This window comes from Streptopelia decaocto (genome assembly GCF_964273445.1).
Source record: "Streptopelia decaocto genome assembly, chromosome: 2".
Taxonomy (NCBI): domain Eukaryota; kingdom Metazoa; phylum Chordata; class Aves; order Columbiformes; family Columbidae; genus Streptopelia; species Streptopelia decaocto.
Window position 1 is genome coordinate 6,273,342 of NC_138655.1, and position 17,796 is coordinate 6,291,137.

Here is a 17,796-nt window from a genome sequence, read left to right on the forward strand (position 1 = left end):
GACTCTCACAAAGATGCAGGTGAGAATTATTATCCCTACTCTACAACTGGAAAGAAAAATAATCACAGAGAAATCCTAGCCTGGATGATTGCCTACTTTGGGAACTTCAGTTTTGCACCATCAGACAGTGGCAAAGTGATACAGAGCTTCAGCCAATGCTTATATCACTGGGTTTTCTTCAAACAAGGTGCTTCTGAATGGGGATCTGTTGAAACTTGGCTGAGCATTAGAAATGTGCCTAAATTTTGAAGCCCTTTTCATGAGCAATTCCTTGACCTCCTTTCTAAGTCTCCACTGTCCTTGCCTTGTTCCCTGGTTACTGAAAGGATAAGTACGCATCTACTGTTTTTAGTCTTGTTGCTGTAACACAAAAAATAGATGGTGCACTAGATTGACAAGTGTGTTTTCAGGGGCATCATGCACAGCAACTTCAGGCTGTAAAAGGTGCTGCAAGGTCAACAGACTGATTGCTCAAGCTTATTTTATCCAGTTCTGGATTATTTGAGCAACTCATCTTTCTGGAAGAGCCATATCTGGTCATGTAAACCTCCCATTGGATTCACTGTTGCCTTTGTCCTCAAACAGGATGTAAGCACCTGAACAGCTTGCCAGATGTAGTCCTCATTGTCACTTGGCTCTGATGAGAGGACTCTATGAAACAGTTCATTTTTATAGTTCCTTCTGGGTTCCTCAACTATGGAGAGGTGCTTTTTCCATATGTCTTCTTTTTTTTTTTTTCACAGAGGGAAATGTTCATAATTTTCTAAAGTCTCATCAGGAGAGTATCAAAACTAATGGTGTGTTTGTGGATTAGAGGAAATACTTGGCAACCATTCCATGGTTCTCTGCAGGAACCATGTTGCCTTCAGCAACACAGAGAGGTTGACTATGGAAGCTGCACGGCAACACGTTCAGCAGGGGACAAATGACAGCTAGAAAGCAGGGCTGGGCTGAGCCAGGTGGAGGCACTCTGGATATTGTTTTGTCCTTCAGCAGGATTTGGGAGTGAATGAAATGAATTGGATTCACCACCCATAAACCCCTGTCAGTGGCATCTCTCTTATTGTATAAATAAATACTTATTTTCTCTCTGTCCTGCACATTTCCCATAGTGGAATTACAAACCAGTAGGCTGTATGATGCTCCTTATGGTGTGAAGCTCCTCACCCTGGCTTTGCAAAGCTTTTACAAGCCAAGCTAAACTGAGGCACCTACATCTACTTCCACAAGGGCTTGATCCTGGAAAATGCTCCCTATTTCCCACCAGGATCATCAGGCTCATACAGTTCAGCCAAGAAATGAGGCAATACTGAATAGAAGTCCGGCACTATGGGCTGGACAGGATAAGTGCTGGTGGGGCTGGACCTAAAGACGTCTGACTAGACAGTGCCAAGTGCTCCCAGGGAAGAGGTGAGCTTGGCTAACCCCAGCCTCTCAGCTACATTGGCTGAATATAAAGCAATCCTGTGCTTTCACAGTGGCACTTATTTACTTTAACAGACGTTCTGGCTATATGCAGTGTCCTTGAGCTGGATTCTGGCCTGAGCTATTTTAAGAAACAATCCTGGCTTTGCTGACAGGGTTTTAAAATCTAAAACATGAATCCACACTCTTCTACTCCTCGGTGTAAAGCCTAACTACCTTGCTGGTGTGGAACAGGGTGTGTAAAGATAGGTGGATTGGGCAATCAGGAAGGTCACATCTTCAGTTACTGTTGTAATTATTGTATTGTGCCAGATCACTTATTTCTATTTAAAATTATCAGCACCAATACAGTAGCTCTGGGCTCTACCTCAGGCACCATGGAGTGCTACTTTGCAGTTTCTCTGGTTGGTTGGGATGCGATTCTTCTACGTTCAATCCATCTTCATTTGCATCAAACCAGGAAAGTGCAGCTCATGCTCAGCAGCTCTACATGCACCCCAGGAAATTCAACCCCTTCGTTATCTACTTGGCTGAGGGATTTCTAGTCTTTTGCCTCAGTGGGAATTGCCAGCACTTTCTTTCTTTTAAGGAACTTTTACATACCTCATTAATTGTGTGAAGCTTCCAGTAGCAGAGATAAAGGTCCTGCAGGCTGCTGGTAATAGGACTTCAATCCACAGAGGTACGGTAATGGATGATGAGCCCATTAGGGTACATGGATGGGTTACAGGAATGAAATGACCTCGGTCTGTCATCTCTGATTTCACTGCTTTTGCTGCTCAGCAAAGTCCTCAGGGGAGATTTTTCCCAGCTCAGTGCCTTCATTGTAAAGATATATGGGGTATTTGGTGTTTTTTTTGGTTATTGTTTTTTCTTTTTGTTTTTGTTTTAATCAAACTTGGTGTTAAACTTCATTGCTCACCAAGAAGGATGTATGATCTTGCTGGTTACAAGTCAGTGGAAGCAATTAAGAGCTCTCAAAGTCAGCCTTGTGCTAATCAGTGTTGGAACTTCTGGTTATAGAAAATGCGATGGTGGTCTGAGATGGCAAGAAATATCCTCTGGTCAGTGGAGAAAGCTCCCACATAAATATGTAGAACCTGGCAGGTTAATTTAAAGAAGTGAGTGCAGAGAGAAAAAGCTATAGCACAAGTCACTCGCTGTATATTATAGCAGTGAAACAAAGCTTCAATTTTTGAGACCAGTCCCTTTAGCCTGTAAAATCTTGCAGCAAATATTCAACCTTTTTGTTCTTTGTTTTTCTGTATTTTTACTGAAAGGTTAAAGAGGTTTTGTGTGGCTGTAATTGTTACAGCATCAACATATAGCTATAGCATTCCCATCTGAGCTGACAGTTATCTGCACTTGATAGCAAAAACAGAGGGAGGGAGGAAAAAAAATCAAGCCTTTGAAATAGAAAGTATTAACTGAGAGTTTCATTTTGACAAATTTCCTTCTTGTTCACTTCAACTGCTGAAGGTCTCACGCTTCTCTGGTTTACTAGACATGATGTCAGCTCAGGCCTTGAGTGGGATCAGCAAGTCCTTCTTATCTAGACAAACCCAGTTTCTCTATTTATAACTTTTTCTGAGTGTTATAACCACATTTTATGTAACAGTACTGAGTTGGACTTTGACAATTAGGACAACTTGGAACAGGCCTTTATTTCTGTATGGCTTTTGCCTAGACTTTAACAGTAATATTCTTCTGTAAGGTGAAGGCAGAGATTGAGTTCATGCCTGCTGCTCTCCCTCTGCCCTTAGAGGACTTGCACCACTTCCTGACCTTGCAGAGATCCTCAGGTGTCTGATGTTGTAGAGATCCCAGAGCCACCTTTGCTTGTGCCTCAGCCCGGCTCTTATTAATCTGTTTATGAATCTGACCCCCAAGTTTGATATGTGGTTCACTTCCATAATTTACAGGGGTCCAACCACTTTACATCTGGGTTGATGAACTGCTCACAAGCTTTAGGGCACAGCTTCATCTGCTTTAGCAAGTCATGTCCTCTCTGGCAGAGGAAGGGGACAGTTTTGGCAATGCATTCCTTAAAGCAGTGGTGAAACAGTAGCCAAGTACAGTCTAGCCAGCCTGCCAGGTCTGTGCTTAATGACTGCTCCAAATGAGATTGTCATTTGGGCTAAGGCAAGTGTAAACAGTAGTGTGACATGGCCAGCCTCCTAGGCACATGTACTGGGACAAAAAAGCCTCAGTTCTGCAGTTCTGCTAATAATTTATTACAAGCAGATCTTGCTTTTTTTTTTTTTTTTCCTCATAAGAAACATCTATTAATATGAAACGTAGCAATGATATAAAAATACGATCTTGATCTGTTTTGAAGCCTTATCCACTATAGCCACCCAATACAGGAGTTAACCAGATGAGATGGGAGTGGGGAAAGCGAAGTGAGATAAGTAACAAAATAATCAAACAAGTGATATAAGATACCAAAACCAGTTCTCATGATTGACTTGTCAGGCCCAAACTATCTCCATAGGATGGCTCTGAGGGCTGAGCCAGTTCAGCTGAGGATCAAGGCCATTTGAAGACATTGTAAGGCACATAAAATCAGACAGTGAGAGTGCTCTGCATTCAATTTTGCCTTCTCAAGGGAGAGAGTCAGTGTGCAAATAGCTGATGGACTGCTGAAATGTACCTCACCCTCTTGCGTTCCTCCCATTTATGCTGAAAATAAATAATGGAGAATATTGTTCTGATCTGTGTCTATTCATTTACTCTTCAATCTATATAACATTTTGAAGTTTGTTATTTATAAATGCTGGGATATAGCCTTTGCTGCAGCATTTAGAGCAGTGTACCCTTGTGTTATGTTCCATCAATGCTGTGTTCAGCAGCCAAGACAGAGCTCTGTCACCTAACACACAACAGGCAGGCAATGACTGACCTTGCCAAAACTGAAATAACCTGTAGAGAAACATGTGCAGGAGAGTTTGCCTTTGCAGGGCAAGACTGAAAGCAGAAGAATAAAATTTGCTAATATATGAGCACTGGGGGCAGAGGAAAGTATTGGGGTGACACTTTGGGTAAGCAGCTGGAAAGTCAGACACTGCTCTTTGTATTAACACTGACACAGTCAAGTAGCCTCAACAGCTCCCTGTGAGCCCAGGATTGCAAGCTGCTGTTCTGAATAACTGATTTTATTCTTGGTCTTTTATGTGAAACAGTTTCTGGTGTTTCACTATATTTCAATTTCTTGCCAGGGGTCTGAGGGAAAACAGGGTCTTCCAGGAATTAAAGGCTACGTAGGAGCACCGGTAAGTCATGGCTATTATTAATTTTTTGACACTTTAGAAACTTTCTCCAATTTTTCTGTATGTTCTGTCCACCCATGTTGTTAGAATTTTTCTATTATTAAGAGTATATGGTATGTCTGACCACTTACTTGTACTATGTCCAAATAGTGACATTTTCTTGACTTGACTTGAATTCCTTCTGACTTATTTAAAAGAGAAGAGATCTGTAGCCACTAGAGAGATGTCAGTAGAAATGACTTGATTAACAAGATAACAACTAGTGATTTTGCAATGCTCCCACTGTAATGCAGTTGCTTTGATCTGTGTTGATGCGCCATTTATATAGTGCTCGAAAACTTCATCATAACTCCAAGTAAAAATACCAACTCTCAGTAAGTTTCCAATCATAGTTTCAAAACTGTCAGGGAATAGCCTTTGGGCTCGGGGCACAAGCCTGCTTGACTGAATGGACAGCAAGACCAAAATAAGTCAGGTTCTATCAAGTTAGCATCTCTGTCTTGTGATCTTAACTTGGTAATTGTGGAGGCAGCCTCTAAGGTGATGTTGTAAAGGCTGACTGGATTTTTCTGAGGTTTAACGACCTGACTGTATATCAGTGCGCTTTAGCAGCATAGCAGTCATGCATATGCACTGGAAGATTTCCCTATACCAGTGAGGACTTGCTTTGTAAAGTGCTACAAAGGGGTCCAATGTGTTCTAAAGAGCTTGAGCACTTTTGTCTTGGCCCAGGTTCATGCTGTTTCCCTGTATGGTCTAAGGTTGAATTGTATTAGACTTGAAGATGATATGGGGGTAAAATGAATATGGGATTGGCACTACCACGCCATGTAATAGACTCCTGCAATATTAATGAAATAAATTGACAAAGCTATGAGAACGCTTCATTCCTGTTCTTGAGTCACCTTTCTGTGTGAGAAGCATACCATGCTTGTGGTTCATGGTCTTTGAAGGTCCTACCCTTTTCTGTCATAGGACTGATATTTTGATGTTTGTCTTTGGCTGCTGAGGAGGAGCAAGGCAATAATCATCTATTCAGTCTACATGAGGTTACTAGCCCATTAAAGGAGTCATATTTTTAAACCTCCTGCCATTTGGCCTTTGGAAATAGTAGGGTTATTTCTTTGCAGCGTGGGAAGATGTGCAGGCTCAGTTTGGGTTGTTAGAAATGGACATGGCTGTGCAGAGTTTGCTTACAGTCAGCCATGGTCTTAAATCTGAAGATCCTATAAACCAAATAAACCCAGACATGCAGCTCTCACGAGCCTGGAAGTAAGCCTCCTCTATAGTGTAAAGCAAATTGGAGTTTAAATACAAATGTATTATTAGAATAAGAAGCATTTTAAGCTTTGGCAGGTTTAGAGACGTCACTACTGACTGAGCATATTTGTCTGCCTGTAGCCATTAGCTGGTTGCTCAATTGCTACAATAAAGATAAAATACAAGGTGCTTCCTGTGCCAACGGGAGGTGGAATCTGTTCCTGCCCGTTGACTCGGTTGCCTGTATTAGTGTTGCTGTCTTTCATCAGACTAAGCCCCCAAAAACACCTCTGGTGTACCTGGGAGGAGATGAATTATGCAGTCCAGATGAATGTTGGCATTGGATTCACAGCACAAAAATGTGATTGGACTTCCAGGACAGGGATTATTTGGCATTTGCCAGTTCTCAGAGGTACCTGCTGTCTGCCTAGTTGTCGCATCCAAAACCACCAGGAATGGACATTCTTGCTTGTTTATGCAATAGGTTTTTCCATCAATATTGTCCTCTGCCTAAGTCCTCATTGTTTACGAGCAACACGAAAAATGCAGAGCACTGGTTGTTTTCCAGACCATCTGCAGCTGTGGTGTGTTCCCTGTCCCTCCACACTATTGTTGGCAGGATGGTTGTGTGTCTGCGGGCAATATGATATTACAGATGTTCTTGGGCTCACAGGTCATTCCTGCTCTGTAAGTCTGCTTAGACCATGCTTGTGGCCAACTTTGAAGGTTGGTAATATGGAAAATGTCCTTGAGGTTCACTTGAATAGATTGTGCAGACATGCACAGTGGCTTAGAATCATAGAACAGAATCATAGAATCATTTTGGTTGGAAGACACCCTTAAGATCAAGTCCAACCGTGTCCTAAATCTAGTACTAAACTGTGTCCCTAAGAACCTCATCTATACATCTTTTAAACCCCTCCAGGGATGGTGACTCCACCACTTCCATGGGCAACCTGTTCCAATGCCTGACAACCTTTTCCATGAAGAAATTTTTCCTAATATCCAAACTGAACCTTCCCTGATGCAATTTGAAGCCATTTCCTCTGACTAATTAGAGGAGATAACTATGCCTCAACTTGGACTGAGTTTTATATCTTTTTTTCTCTTTATTTTTAGGGCCTACAAGGAGAAAGAGGAGAAAAGGGAACACGAGGAGACAAGGTATTCCTGCTGCATGTTAGGAAAAGCCAGGCTGTTATTTGCCTTAGGTGGGGTGGGCTTCCAGGCCAGCAGCTCTGGAGGGTAATTGATGATGGATTTTCCTCACCGCACTGCACGTCCCAGTGCTATCTGGGAATGACCTCCCATGGGAGCGCAGGAGGGCTTTATGGATCTCTGCTGTCTACTAATCACACATTTAGGGACTTCTTGTCTGTGTGTAGCTGGGGATGGCGGAGAGAGAGGAGGAATGGAGTGAAGGTGTGCCACTGGGGAGATCTAGCAGGGTGTCCACACTATGTGCACCCCCTGAGAGTTGTGAATGACAACTGAATGCTGCTGACAGCATCTACATCCAGTATTTCCTCCTCTCACTGCAGCTGCGCAGATGATCCAGCTTCCTATGTGTCTGTCTTCCTCCAACACCATAAGTTCTGTTTTTAATGAGTACCATGTAGTTTCTCTGTTAAAGGCTTCATCCACCTGGTTCTCCTGCCCAGTTCTCTACTCTTGCCTGTCTGGGAATTGCTGTTTTACAGAGCACAGGACACTGGGATTTGAACCGTGTTTATGGTTCAACAAAAAGACCAAGTGCCTATTATACCTGGAATAAACATTTAAAAGGAGAACTGGACAGACATCAAGTATTATTTCAGTTTGTTCATTGTCTTGGGAGAGACCTCAGATATGCATGCAGGCGCTTCTGCTGCAGACCTGCAAGACAGTGCTCAAGGCTCCACAGAGATGCCTCAAAAAATGCATTTTGCTCTCCTTGCCAGGAGAAGCAGGTGCTGGTCCACTCCTGCCCTGACAAGCATCAGGAGATGGGGGGTCACCAGGCCCTCAGTCTGACAGGAGCTGCCCTTTTTCTCATGCGAACAAAACGGGCAGCAGGGCCTTTCTTGCTAGCTTTGGGCAGCTTTCAGCCCTTAGCAATGTCCTGTCTTGCTCTCAAGCTGGTCCTGAGACAGGAATATCTCGGTGCTGATCTGGCAGCCTTGCCTGTGTTCAAATTACCTTTAGTGATATCTGGCTGTGTGTGTGCAAAGAAGGGAGTTATTAGCTTGCAGCACGACCTTGTTCCCATTTTTCACTCTCCATCTCCTCTGGAGAAGAAACCCAGAGATTTACACCAGGCTACTATGAAAAAATGATCAAACCCTCAGTTTAAGATATTGTGCTTTGCTTTACCATGTGCTAAGGTGTCTGTTCCCTGTGTCCATTTTGTTCTTTATGATGAAGTAGCCACGACCATGTTTCATCCTATCTGTCCTCACTGCTGCAGCAGGAGCAAACGGCTGGATCATACTTCATCTTCCTCATGCTTTTGCCTCAGCCTTTTGCAGGACTGGCTCAGCGTGTTGTGTCTAGCCAGTGCCTCTGCTGCTTTTCTGGAGGCGAAGTTGTCTAATCTGCTGGAATATTTGGCTCCTGGAAGAAAATCCATCTTTCTGACATCACCGTGATGGGAGACAAAGCTGGAGCTGTGTGTGGGCAGGCAGCTGACTAAGCTAGAGGAAGATTAAAGTGGGGAAGAAGTGAATTAGGTTCTGTTTCATTAGAAGGATTAGAAGGATATGCACAATTAGAGCTCCTCTTTTTTTTTTTTTTATTTCCTGGAGCAGCCAGATCTCTGCTGTAACAATTGTACTTTGTTTTTTTCCATGCTGGTCTCAGAGTATCCAAACTTTTACCAGTCATTACTAGTGTGAAAACTGTGGGTGTAAATTCAATGGGCCAAATATTTCCTTGTCTGCTCTTTAGTCTGTAACTTGAATACTGACACCTACACAACCTGTGTTTCTTTGTGCCTGAGGAGAAAAGTGTTTATTATACCAGATGAGAGCACTAGCCCATGTACTGTGTATCAGTCTATTGAATATACACCCTAGTATGTAAAAAGGCTTAATACATCTTGCTTCTATATTCCAGAACTCCAGATATAAATAGTGAGGTGTCTAAATCCAGTATTATCAATTACATCAGCACTTCAGGGCAGCCTCTGCACAGTGTGAGTGGTGGGTCGTGTCCTTTTGCACCCAATAGGCTCACTGTAGACCCCAGGGCAAACTCTGCAGAGATAAGTTTGATGTACTTCTGTACCAACATAAGCCATACGTGATACTTGGCATGTTAATTTAAGCATGTTCAGCATGACATGGGGCATTACTTTTGCTGCATACACATGTACCCATCCAATAGATCCATGTCTGTTGTGTTGGAGAAAAGCTCATCTAAGGAGGCTGAGGTGCTGGTCTGCTGCTGCCAGGTCCCTCTGTGCAGTGTGTTTCACAGAATGTTTGGGGTTGGAAGGGACCTCTGGAGATCATCCAGTCCAACCCACCTGCTAAAGCAGGTTCACCAGAGCAGATCACACAGGAAGGTGTCGAGGTGGGTTTGAATGTCTTCAGAGAAGGAGACTCCACAACCTCTCTGGGCAGCCTGTTCCAGGCTCTGGCACCTCAAAGGAAAGAAGTTTCTCCTCATATTCAGATGGAACCTCCTGTGCTTCAGTCTGTGCCTGTTGCCCCCTCTTCCTATCATTGGGCGTCACTGAAGAGTGTGGTCCCAACCTCTTGACACCCACCCTGGAGATATTTATAAACATTGATGAGATCCTCTCTCAGCTTCTCTTCTCCAGGCTGAACAGACCCAGCTCCCTCAGTCTCTCCTCATAAGAAAGACGCTCCAGACCCCTCAGCATCTTTGTAGCCCTGCAGACCATCTTTATTTTGCAGATCATATCTTTATTTTGCCATTATCTAACTGGTAGAGGTCAGAAAACAGCACTAAAATTTGTGTGGAATCAGGTTTTCCCCCTGTTGCTTACAACTCTTCACCATTTTGTTCCACTGGTTAAAAGAAGAAAACCCAGTAGAGCAGAGGGAATGGAAAGGGAGTCTTGAAGTGAAAATCTGGGAATGAAATTTTTATTGTGTTTTTTTAATTTCTTTTGGGAAAACAACAACAAACCTTTCCCTAGTCTTTTTGTAAAGAATAGAAAAAAATATAATGACGGAGTTTTCTGGAGAAACAATGGAAAGCACAATTTGTTTGGGTTGTTTTCAAACAAGTTTATTGTATATATTTGTATAAATAGTACATTTGGCTCTCCTAGCCCCCATTACTAGCAGTAAGAACATTGACACTTTTCTGTTTTGCCAGCTAAAACAACATGTGTGAAGTACTTGTTGCTGCAGTGTATGGATGTTAAAAATTCTCCTGAGAATACACTGTGCATTTTATCAACAATCCACCAGACTGTAGCTTACTGAAAGTGTCAAATTCAGGATACTCGTAGCTCAGTCAATGCAAAGGAAACCATGAATGTGGAAACTATCACCCCAAAAGCAAGTAAATCTGAACATCTGATGCTGGTTTTCAGCTGCTTTTTGTAGGGTACAGGTCTCTAATTTCATTCCTGGGATGCATAGTTTTAAAATGCTATTTTTATTACAAGACTGATTGACTTCCTAAAGGGAGACAAGAAATAAATTGATCTGCAAATCCATTTCTGACTTGCTGAATCAATATAGTTTTCAAAAGCAGCTAATTAAATCCAGTGCCATAAGTGTGGGTTTGCAGATAATAACAGAGGTCTAACAGGGATCCTGTGGGATAGTAATCAGAATTGAAATGTCTGAAACATTTAAATAAATAGAGTAAAACTAATATTTTCCTGTCACTCCTTGTACTTGTAGAATTTGTTTTTTCATGCTCATTTATGTTAACAGTGGCACTGTGTGTGTATTTAGTAATTTGTATTCAGCTGTGTGTGCAGGATCCAAACAAAATCAGCCTTTCATTTTACAGAGGTTTCAGTGTTTACACAGTAAAATAAAGTCCCTATTTCAAAGAGTTTTAAACTAAAGAGGCTGAAATGAGCAATGGCCACAATCTGTATGAGAAAAGTAAAGTTCAGCAGGAGTGTGTCATTGGTTTGGTCATCGTCTCTGTCATGGAAGGACCTGGATTAAAACGTATGGAATATTTTAACATTGAGTGTGGAAGTACAAAGCAGAGGACGACACTGAGAAGAGGCAACTGCAGAATGCTTAATATATGTAAGACACAAATTGCACACTCCTACAGACTGGCAACAACTGAATCAGGAGCTGTCTTGCAGGAGCGAGTTTGCAGTAAAGCCAACATTATCCTGGGATTTATACAGAAGAATACTCTCTAAACCACAAAATACTCTTTCTGCTCAAAGTTAGCCTCAGCTGTGTCCAGCTTGAGGTACCTAGCTACAGTGAAGATGTGCAAAAATTGGGCAGCGCACAAATGAGAACAACAAAAAAGATCAAAGATCTGAAAAAGATGCACATGAAAAAAAGTTGAAAGTATTGAGGTTGTTTAGTCTATTGAAGTGTGAAGGGGAAGTTTTGTGAGTCTTCAAACACATAAAAGCCCATTGTAAAGGTGAAGGGACCAGTCTGTTCTCTGTGGGGGGTTATAGAAAGACATACTAGTCTGAAATGTAGCAAGAAAAATTCAGGTTTCAGTACAAGAGAAAAAACATATCTTCAGGTATTAAAAGCAGTGGACTAGATTGCCTGTGGACTTTATAGACTGTTAACTCTGAAGACGTATAGGAATGGATTACTTGTTCCTCCAGGTTACAGAAAGCAAAGGTAAAAAATAAAAAAAGTTTTTGTTAACTGGGTAAAAATGAGCTGTTGTTGGATTGTGGATTCATTGCTTTTGTAAGAGGCTACTTCAGGCTGATGTTTCCCTGGTGCACATTGTCCAGTTTATAGGAACGCACCTCAGCAGATAGAGGAATGATTTCCACATGGAAAGCTAGCTCACAACCACTTCTTGTGTCTAAATTCACATCCCAAGTATTTGGTGCTATGTTTTGTAGGTAGACAAGTGCCAACAGTTAGCAAAGTTGGAAAGAATGGAAGTTTCCTACTCATTGCATTTGTTTTACCTTGTTACTGGATGGAGACTCCCAGAAACTTGTTGTAGTACAGATGTGGGGACTTCAGCCATTTTCTCTACTGCGTTGGATTGAATTTCTCTCCTTATTCCTTACTCTTGGAGCAGATGACATGGAGATTTCTTGCAGAATGGTGACTTGAATAGCAGAGATTTGAGTTATAGAGGTTCTTTCTCTTCTTTCTCCAGGGAGAACGAGGCCTAGATGGGTTCCCTGGAAAGCCAGGTGTGGAGGGGAAGCAGGTAAGTTACACATACTCAACAACTGCTATGTTTTCTTTGGAAGAAGTCGAAGATGATTCAAACTGAGACTTGACTTGGGTGGCTATTGAGTCATAGCAGGGTCCTCCTGCATCAGCAGTTTTTGTACTCATTATTCTAAGAATCTTTGTTGGCACAGTTTTCTCTTTTGTTTGGTTTTAGAATCGAATTGTAATGCAGTATACACTTAAAGGAAACACCAGTCCTTTAAAGATGATAGGTTAGATATTTGTCTTAATTTTTATTAAAGACATAAGGAAGAACACATAAAAATTCAGTTCTTTAAGTCTGATTTTTATAAACTTTTCTTTTTCCCTCTCACAACATGAAAGGGGGAGAACTGGATTTAATATATTTGGTTTGTTTTCAATAAGAAAGGCTTGGGACTATTTACATTTGTAAAGCAGGATGAAACCAGAAAATGGTCTAAAAGATCAGTACGTTTCCGTTGATTAGACAGATAACATGTTATCTGAAACTGCTATCTGTAGATCCCACAAGACGGTTTCATTACTTAGGGTATGATAACTAATAAGAGGCATCCTTTGCTGCCAAGGATCTTCTGGTCTAAGTATTAAAGGACAGAATTAGAAGCAGAGGCTAAAAAGTGATTTTCCAAAAGCCATGGAGCTAATCATTGCACCCTTGAGCCTGAAGCCTCCAACATGCTGCATCTGCATCCCATTCACTTGCCTTTGCTGGAAATGATCATTTGGAGGCACGTTTTTGCAGTTGCAGAGGTGGAGGAGCTGTATGTTGAAACCTTAGGATAGTTCATCTTCAGGTGGTTGATCCTGCTGCTCACACAGACAAAACAGCTGCTGAGGTCTGACCTAAACATGCTTTACCAGCATAGCAGCCACGTGCTGCCCAGATCTCTTGCTCTCACTCTTTTAGCAGCCACAGTTTCAACTTGGTTTTGTTGGGAAGTATTTTGTTTCCATACGGGACATATCTTTTGTATTGAGATGTCAAGGTATAATATCATTAGCATTCTTAAGCTTTGTTAAATCTACACCTTCCTCTCTGTGAGATGATAGAGATTATTCCACTAAGGGTTCTTTTGCTTCTCAATGGGGGATTTGACAGTTAATCATCGCTTTCTTTCTGCTCTGTTCCTCAGTCACTGTTCACCCTATACTGAGAAGTACTTGACCAGTTAGTGTTTATTGATATCCTTTTGACATGGAAGTATTTTCCAACCCTAGATGCGGCACTGGAATCACAATGAACTATGTTCACTATGCCCATTACGTTGTTTACAAGACTGGTTTATACTTGCAGTAAATGTGGATGAAGTGAGAAATTGCAGAGGGACGTGGTGGACGCTGATTGTTTACTACTTCTAAGGAACTATTTCTCCAAGTGACACCCTATTACAGAAGTTGGGTTTTTCTGAAGCTTTTTTGACTTTTTCATGTCTAGACACCTAGCAGTGGGCAAATTCTCATGCCTGAATTTTATCCTAAATTTTGTGTTTGACACTGATGTACTCCCTGAACTGCAATCCTTCTGAACCAGCTGAAATTGGATTGCTGTTATTGTGGCTGTTGTGGCATCTCCATCCTTATTCCTTTTTCTCTCTATGCAGCAGGACCAAAGCAGCCTTATGTGTCATATTAACTCCTAATGCAGTACAATGGGACGTAACTCTTAGTGCTGCTCATACCCAAACCTGCAGCCTCGCGTTTGTCCTGTGCGTCAAGGGGAATTGCAACTGATAACCTGCAGTATGTAAAACGAAGATTTTTCTCTCCATTCTACCTTTAATAGGGCCCTGCTGGCAGCCCGGGCCCTCCAGGTGCCAGTGGGACCAAAGGAGAAAAGGTGAGTTGGGATGGGATGCATGGGAGGGTTTTGGACACACATTTATTAATTCCTTCTTGGGCCCCCAGTGCTGGAAATATCAGTGCTATTGGCTTAAGATTTCTCTCATTTGTGTATAAGTGAAGCTTATATGCATTTAGATGTTTCTCTTTTTCTGACATTTCTTCAGTCTGAAACAGATATAAGTGAGAGGTAAATTGGGTCTGGTTATAGCTCCTCTACTCTTGCTTTAATCCTCTTAGTGAGAGTAGAAGGAGTAGAAAATAGTCCAGCTCAGGAAATCTTCATCACTTTAGAAAGTGAGTAGAAGTGTCAGTATGTTTGTGTAGATGCCTGTTTTCTGACCCAGAAGATATCAGTTCAGAAAGTGTCAAAGAAACAAGTTCAGCCCTCCTACCTGCAAAACAATTATTCACTGCCCTCAGCAGCAATTTTGAACTCATTATTTTACGGAGTTGTTAGAGTTTCCAGGGCAGCCTTATGTTTATCACTCTGCTAGAGATGACATTGTGGTTTTAGTATTTCCTACCTAGTTCTTTGTCGTAAGTGGAAAGGCATGCCCAATTCTGGATTTTCTTTCTCCTTTTCTCCTCCAGATAAGGCAGTGAGCCTTGTCCAAGAATGCAGAATTCAGAAGCTAATCTATTTCCCCTTACTTTCCCATTTAGATTCAACAGCTTTTTCTGGGGAGTGGGGTAGTGTTCAGAAGCACCTACAAGCAGGGAACATCCACTGTGGTGATAAACAACAAGATCATTTTGCTCCACCACATGCACAATAGAGAGCAGTCTTCAGTTCATATCACTTCATCCATATCTCTGAAGCTATGGATTCCTTTTGAAATGGAACTGTTTGTGCTCCCACAAGATGTTTACCTCCTTACTCCATTACATTCAGTGCAACTGATGTGTGTCTCTTCAGTCCTTCTGCCTCTCTTTATAATAAATAACAAATAGTAATTAAAGTTGCCTTAAGAGTAAATAGCATGAAAGATATATGTTGGGTCATTCAGAGGCCTTTATTCATAAGTAATGAATAAATAGACTGTGAAAGGAAGCTATATAATAATTTTTGCATTAGTCTGTATCTAAAGTAAAGGAGAGACCTTCTGAAGGCTTAGTCTTAAAACGTAATAAATAGTGGACACTGCTGGAAAAAAAAAATGTACTGGAATAAATTGGTAGTCTAGATAGCAATAAATCATCTACTGAGGGTGTAGCATCTCAGTGTCCTGCAAACACTATAGCGTGATTCTGCTCTATGAAATGACTTGGGGGAAAAGGTACTATTTCTTACTTCCTTTTCTTTTTCCAAAAATTTTTTGCTCTTTCACAAACAAAAGCATTTTGGCCCCTAAATACCCATCCTGCAGATGGATCTGAGCATAAAACAGGTTTATTTGTCTAGTACGTGTATGCCAGTTACGAGATTTTTGAAGCTCAAATTTAGTGTTGTGGTGCACTCTAAGTCACTAAATGTCATTAAAATCAATGTGTAGCATCACAGTGAAACAGAACACAACCAGTTTCTGCAGGCAGAAAGAACAGAGTTAATTGGAATTATATGTTAATATCTATTAATTATGGGATGGTATTGAAAATAAGAATGTACAACAGCAGCTGGAAAACATGTTCGAAGTTTTGCTTTTGTTTTGTTTTATGCTATGTATTGTGTTATGTTGTACTCTGTGCTGTGTTATGCTTTTTCATTTATTTTGCATTTCCCTGCAGGGTGAACCAGGACTTCCAGGATTGCCTGGCTCTCTAGTAAGAATTGTTTTTAGCTTTCTCAAACATTGTAGGCATTATTGCATGAGAAGAGAAAGTGAAAGCTGTAGGTGGGAGGAATTTGCTAAATGAGAAATGTTCTTAAATGTGTTTTAGTTTTTGTTTTTGTTTTTTTAAAAGTGAAGTTTAAGACAGTGAAGATTTTTGAAGAAGATGAGTGATGGGTTCCAGCAAAGAGATACTCTGCCACAATTGTGGGAGCTTTTGGAATGTGAAGATTAGGTGAAGGGGCAATGAAAGCATTGCCTCAGGAGCATCAGAGAAAGCAATACTATGACAGGACTGTTGTTGAGTCAGTGCCCAGTGGTCTTTTGAAAATAAAGCCGATGAAAGTTATCAAAGCACATGAAAGTTCAGAATTGAATTGAGTTGCTGGGTGCCTTTGTCATGGACTGGATGTGAGAGCTGGGAGGGGAGGAAGAGAAAGGCAGTTTCTGAGGAGGGGAAATGATCTTTCCTTGTATCATATCTGAAAAAGTCCTGGTGAAATATGAGACAACAAAGAGCTCATGGGCTGAAATCAGGAAAGCAATGATAAAAAAAGCAAACCTAGAAGACAGAAGAGGGGAGGTCATAATTCCTGTGGCACTAGATTTACATGCCTTTGTGCATCCCTCTGCCTTCGGCAATTCCTTCAGTGACCCTAGAGGTGTCACTAGCAGAGACATAAGGCCATCCAGAGGTTAGTATTTTCTGTATGAAGAAGTCTTCTCCAAGTGGATGGAAAAAGAAGATTTACCTCAATGTTATGCAGAGGAGAGGATTAGAACTGAGTTTTGCAGGGGCTGGTAACAAAGCACTTTGGGAGTATCCCTTTTACTTTCCAAAAAATAGGATAAAAATTAGAAAACAGCACTCTTGGAAATGGAAAGCATCAAAAGACCACTGACAGCAGTAACGTTTAACTGTAGCACTGTGCCAAAGAAGGACACGGTGCTAAAGACAAGTATGAGAAGCTCCCTGGTCATCATGAGGAAGGTAGCAGGCAATTTCCTTACCCAGAATGTGGTAGAAAGCAAAGGAAGGAGAGAAAGGGCTGAGAAAAGAGCCTTTTACTGTCCTGCTTAAATGTGAAATTAGTGACATGGCAGTAGTTGCCAAGAGATTTCGAAAAATATGTATAAAACCTGAAAATGAGCCTAAAGTTCCAGAAGGTGGGTGGAGAAGAGGCTGAGAAGACTGACAGTTGTCACTCACAGCCACGGTGTCTTGCATAGAGGAGCTGAAGAAAGGTCTGAATCATGCACATATTGAAAGTCAGCCTGCTATTTATATGGTGTCTTCTTCATTCCGTATGACTTTGTAATTTAAAATAAGACAAGATCCAGGGGATTTACTAACTTTTTTATACCCATGAGATAATTGATTAAGTTCTCGCTGTTCATACAGCCACACAAATCACTTCTTAGGTAACTGAGAGAGCAAACCTTGTGTCAGTCTGAGCTGTTTAAGTAGAAAGCATCCCCCAGGCTGCAGCAGGATTTGAGGAGCTGCAGCACTTGGCTCCAGGGAATGGCGAGGGGACAGAAACATAGTGTGGGAGACCAACACACCCCTGGCACCTCCTCTGTTGTCTTTCCTCTTTTTCTCCTTTATAACTCTGCATTTCTATTGCAGGTGCATACTGAAGGCCTGAAAGGAGAGCAAGTAAGAGAGATTCGATATCTATTCTTCCGTTACAAGGATACTTTTATGTATTTCAATTTCTTGTTAGATTAGACTTTGTTTTCTATACTCTAAATAGGAAAACGTGTTTCTTGATGGCATGACAATGCTTCTATCCACCTTAATTTTGACGCATTTTTTAAAGCAAATAAGAACGGAAAAATGGCAATGTCCTTTTCAGGTGCAGTGAATTTAAT

The 17,796-nt window shown here is 41.4% G+C and overlaps 1 protein-coding gene across 4 annotated transcripts in view; it reads left to right on the plus strand.

The window, feature by feature from the left end:
* COL22A1 (collagen type XXII alpha 1 chain) overlaps positions 1–17,796 on the plus strand; it is a 233,084-nt gene that overhangs the window by 126,458 nt on the left and 88,830 nt on the right. For all 4 annotated transcript variants that reach the window (XM_082043903.1, XM_082043901.1, XM_082043904.1 and 1 more), the window contains 6 exons: positions 4,644–4,697; positions 7,074–7,118; positions 12,249–12,302; positions 14,094–14,147; positions 15,878–15,913; positions 17,552–17,581. In XM_082043903.1, the coding sequence (XP_081900029.1) occupies positions 4,644–4,697; positions 7,074–7,118; positions 12,249–12,302; positions 14,094–14,147; positions 15,878–15,913; positions 17,552–17,581 (273 nt within the window). The remainder of the gene's footprint in view (positions 1–4,643; positions 4,698–7,073; positions 7,119–12,248; positions 12,303–14,093; positions 14,148–15,877; positions 15,914–17,551; positions 17,582–17,796) is intronic.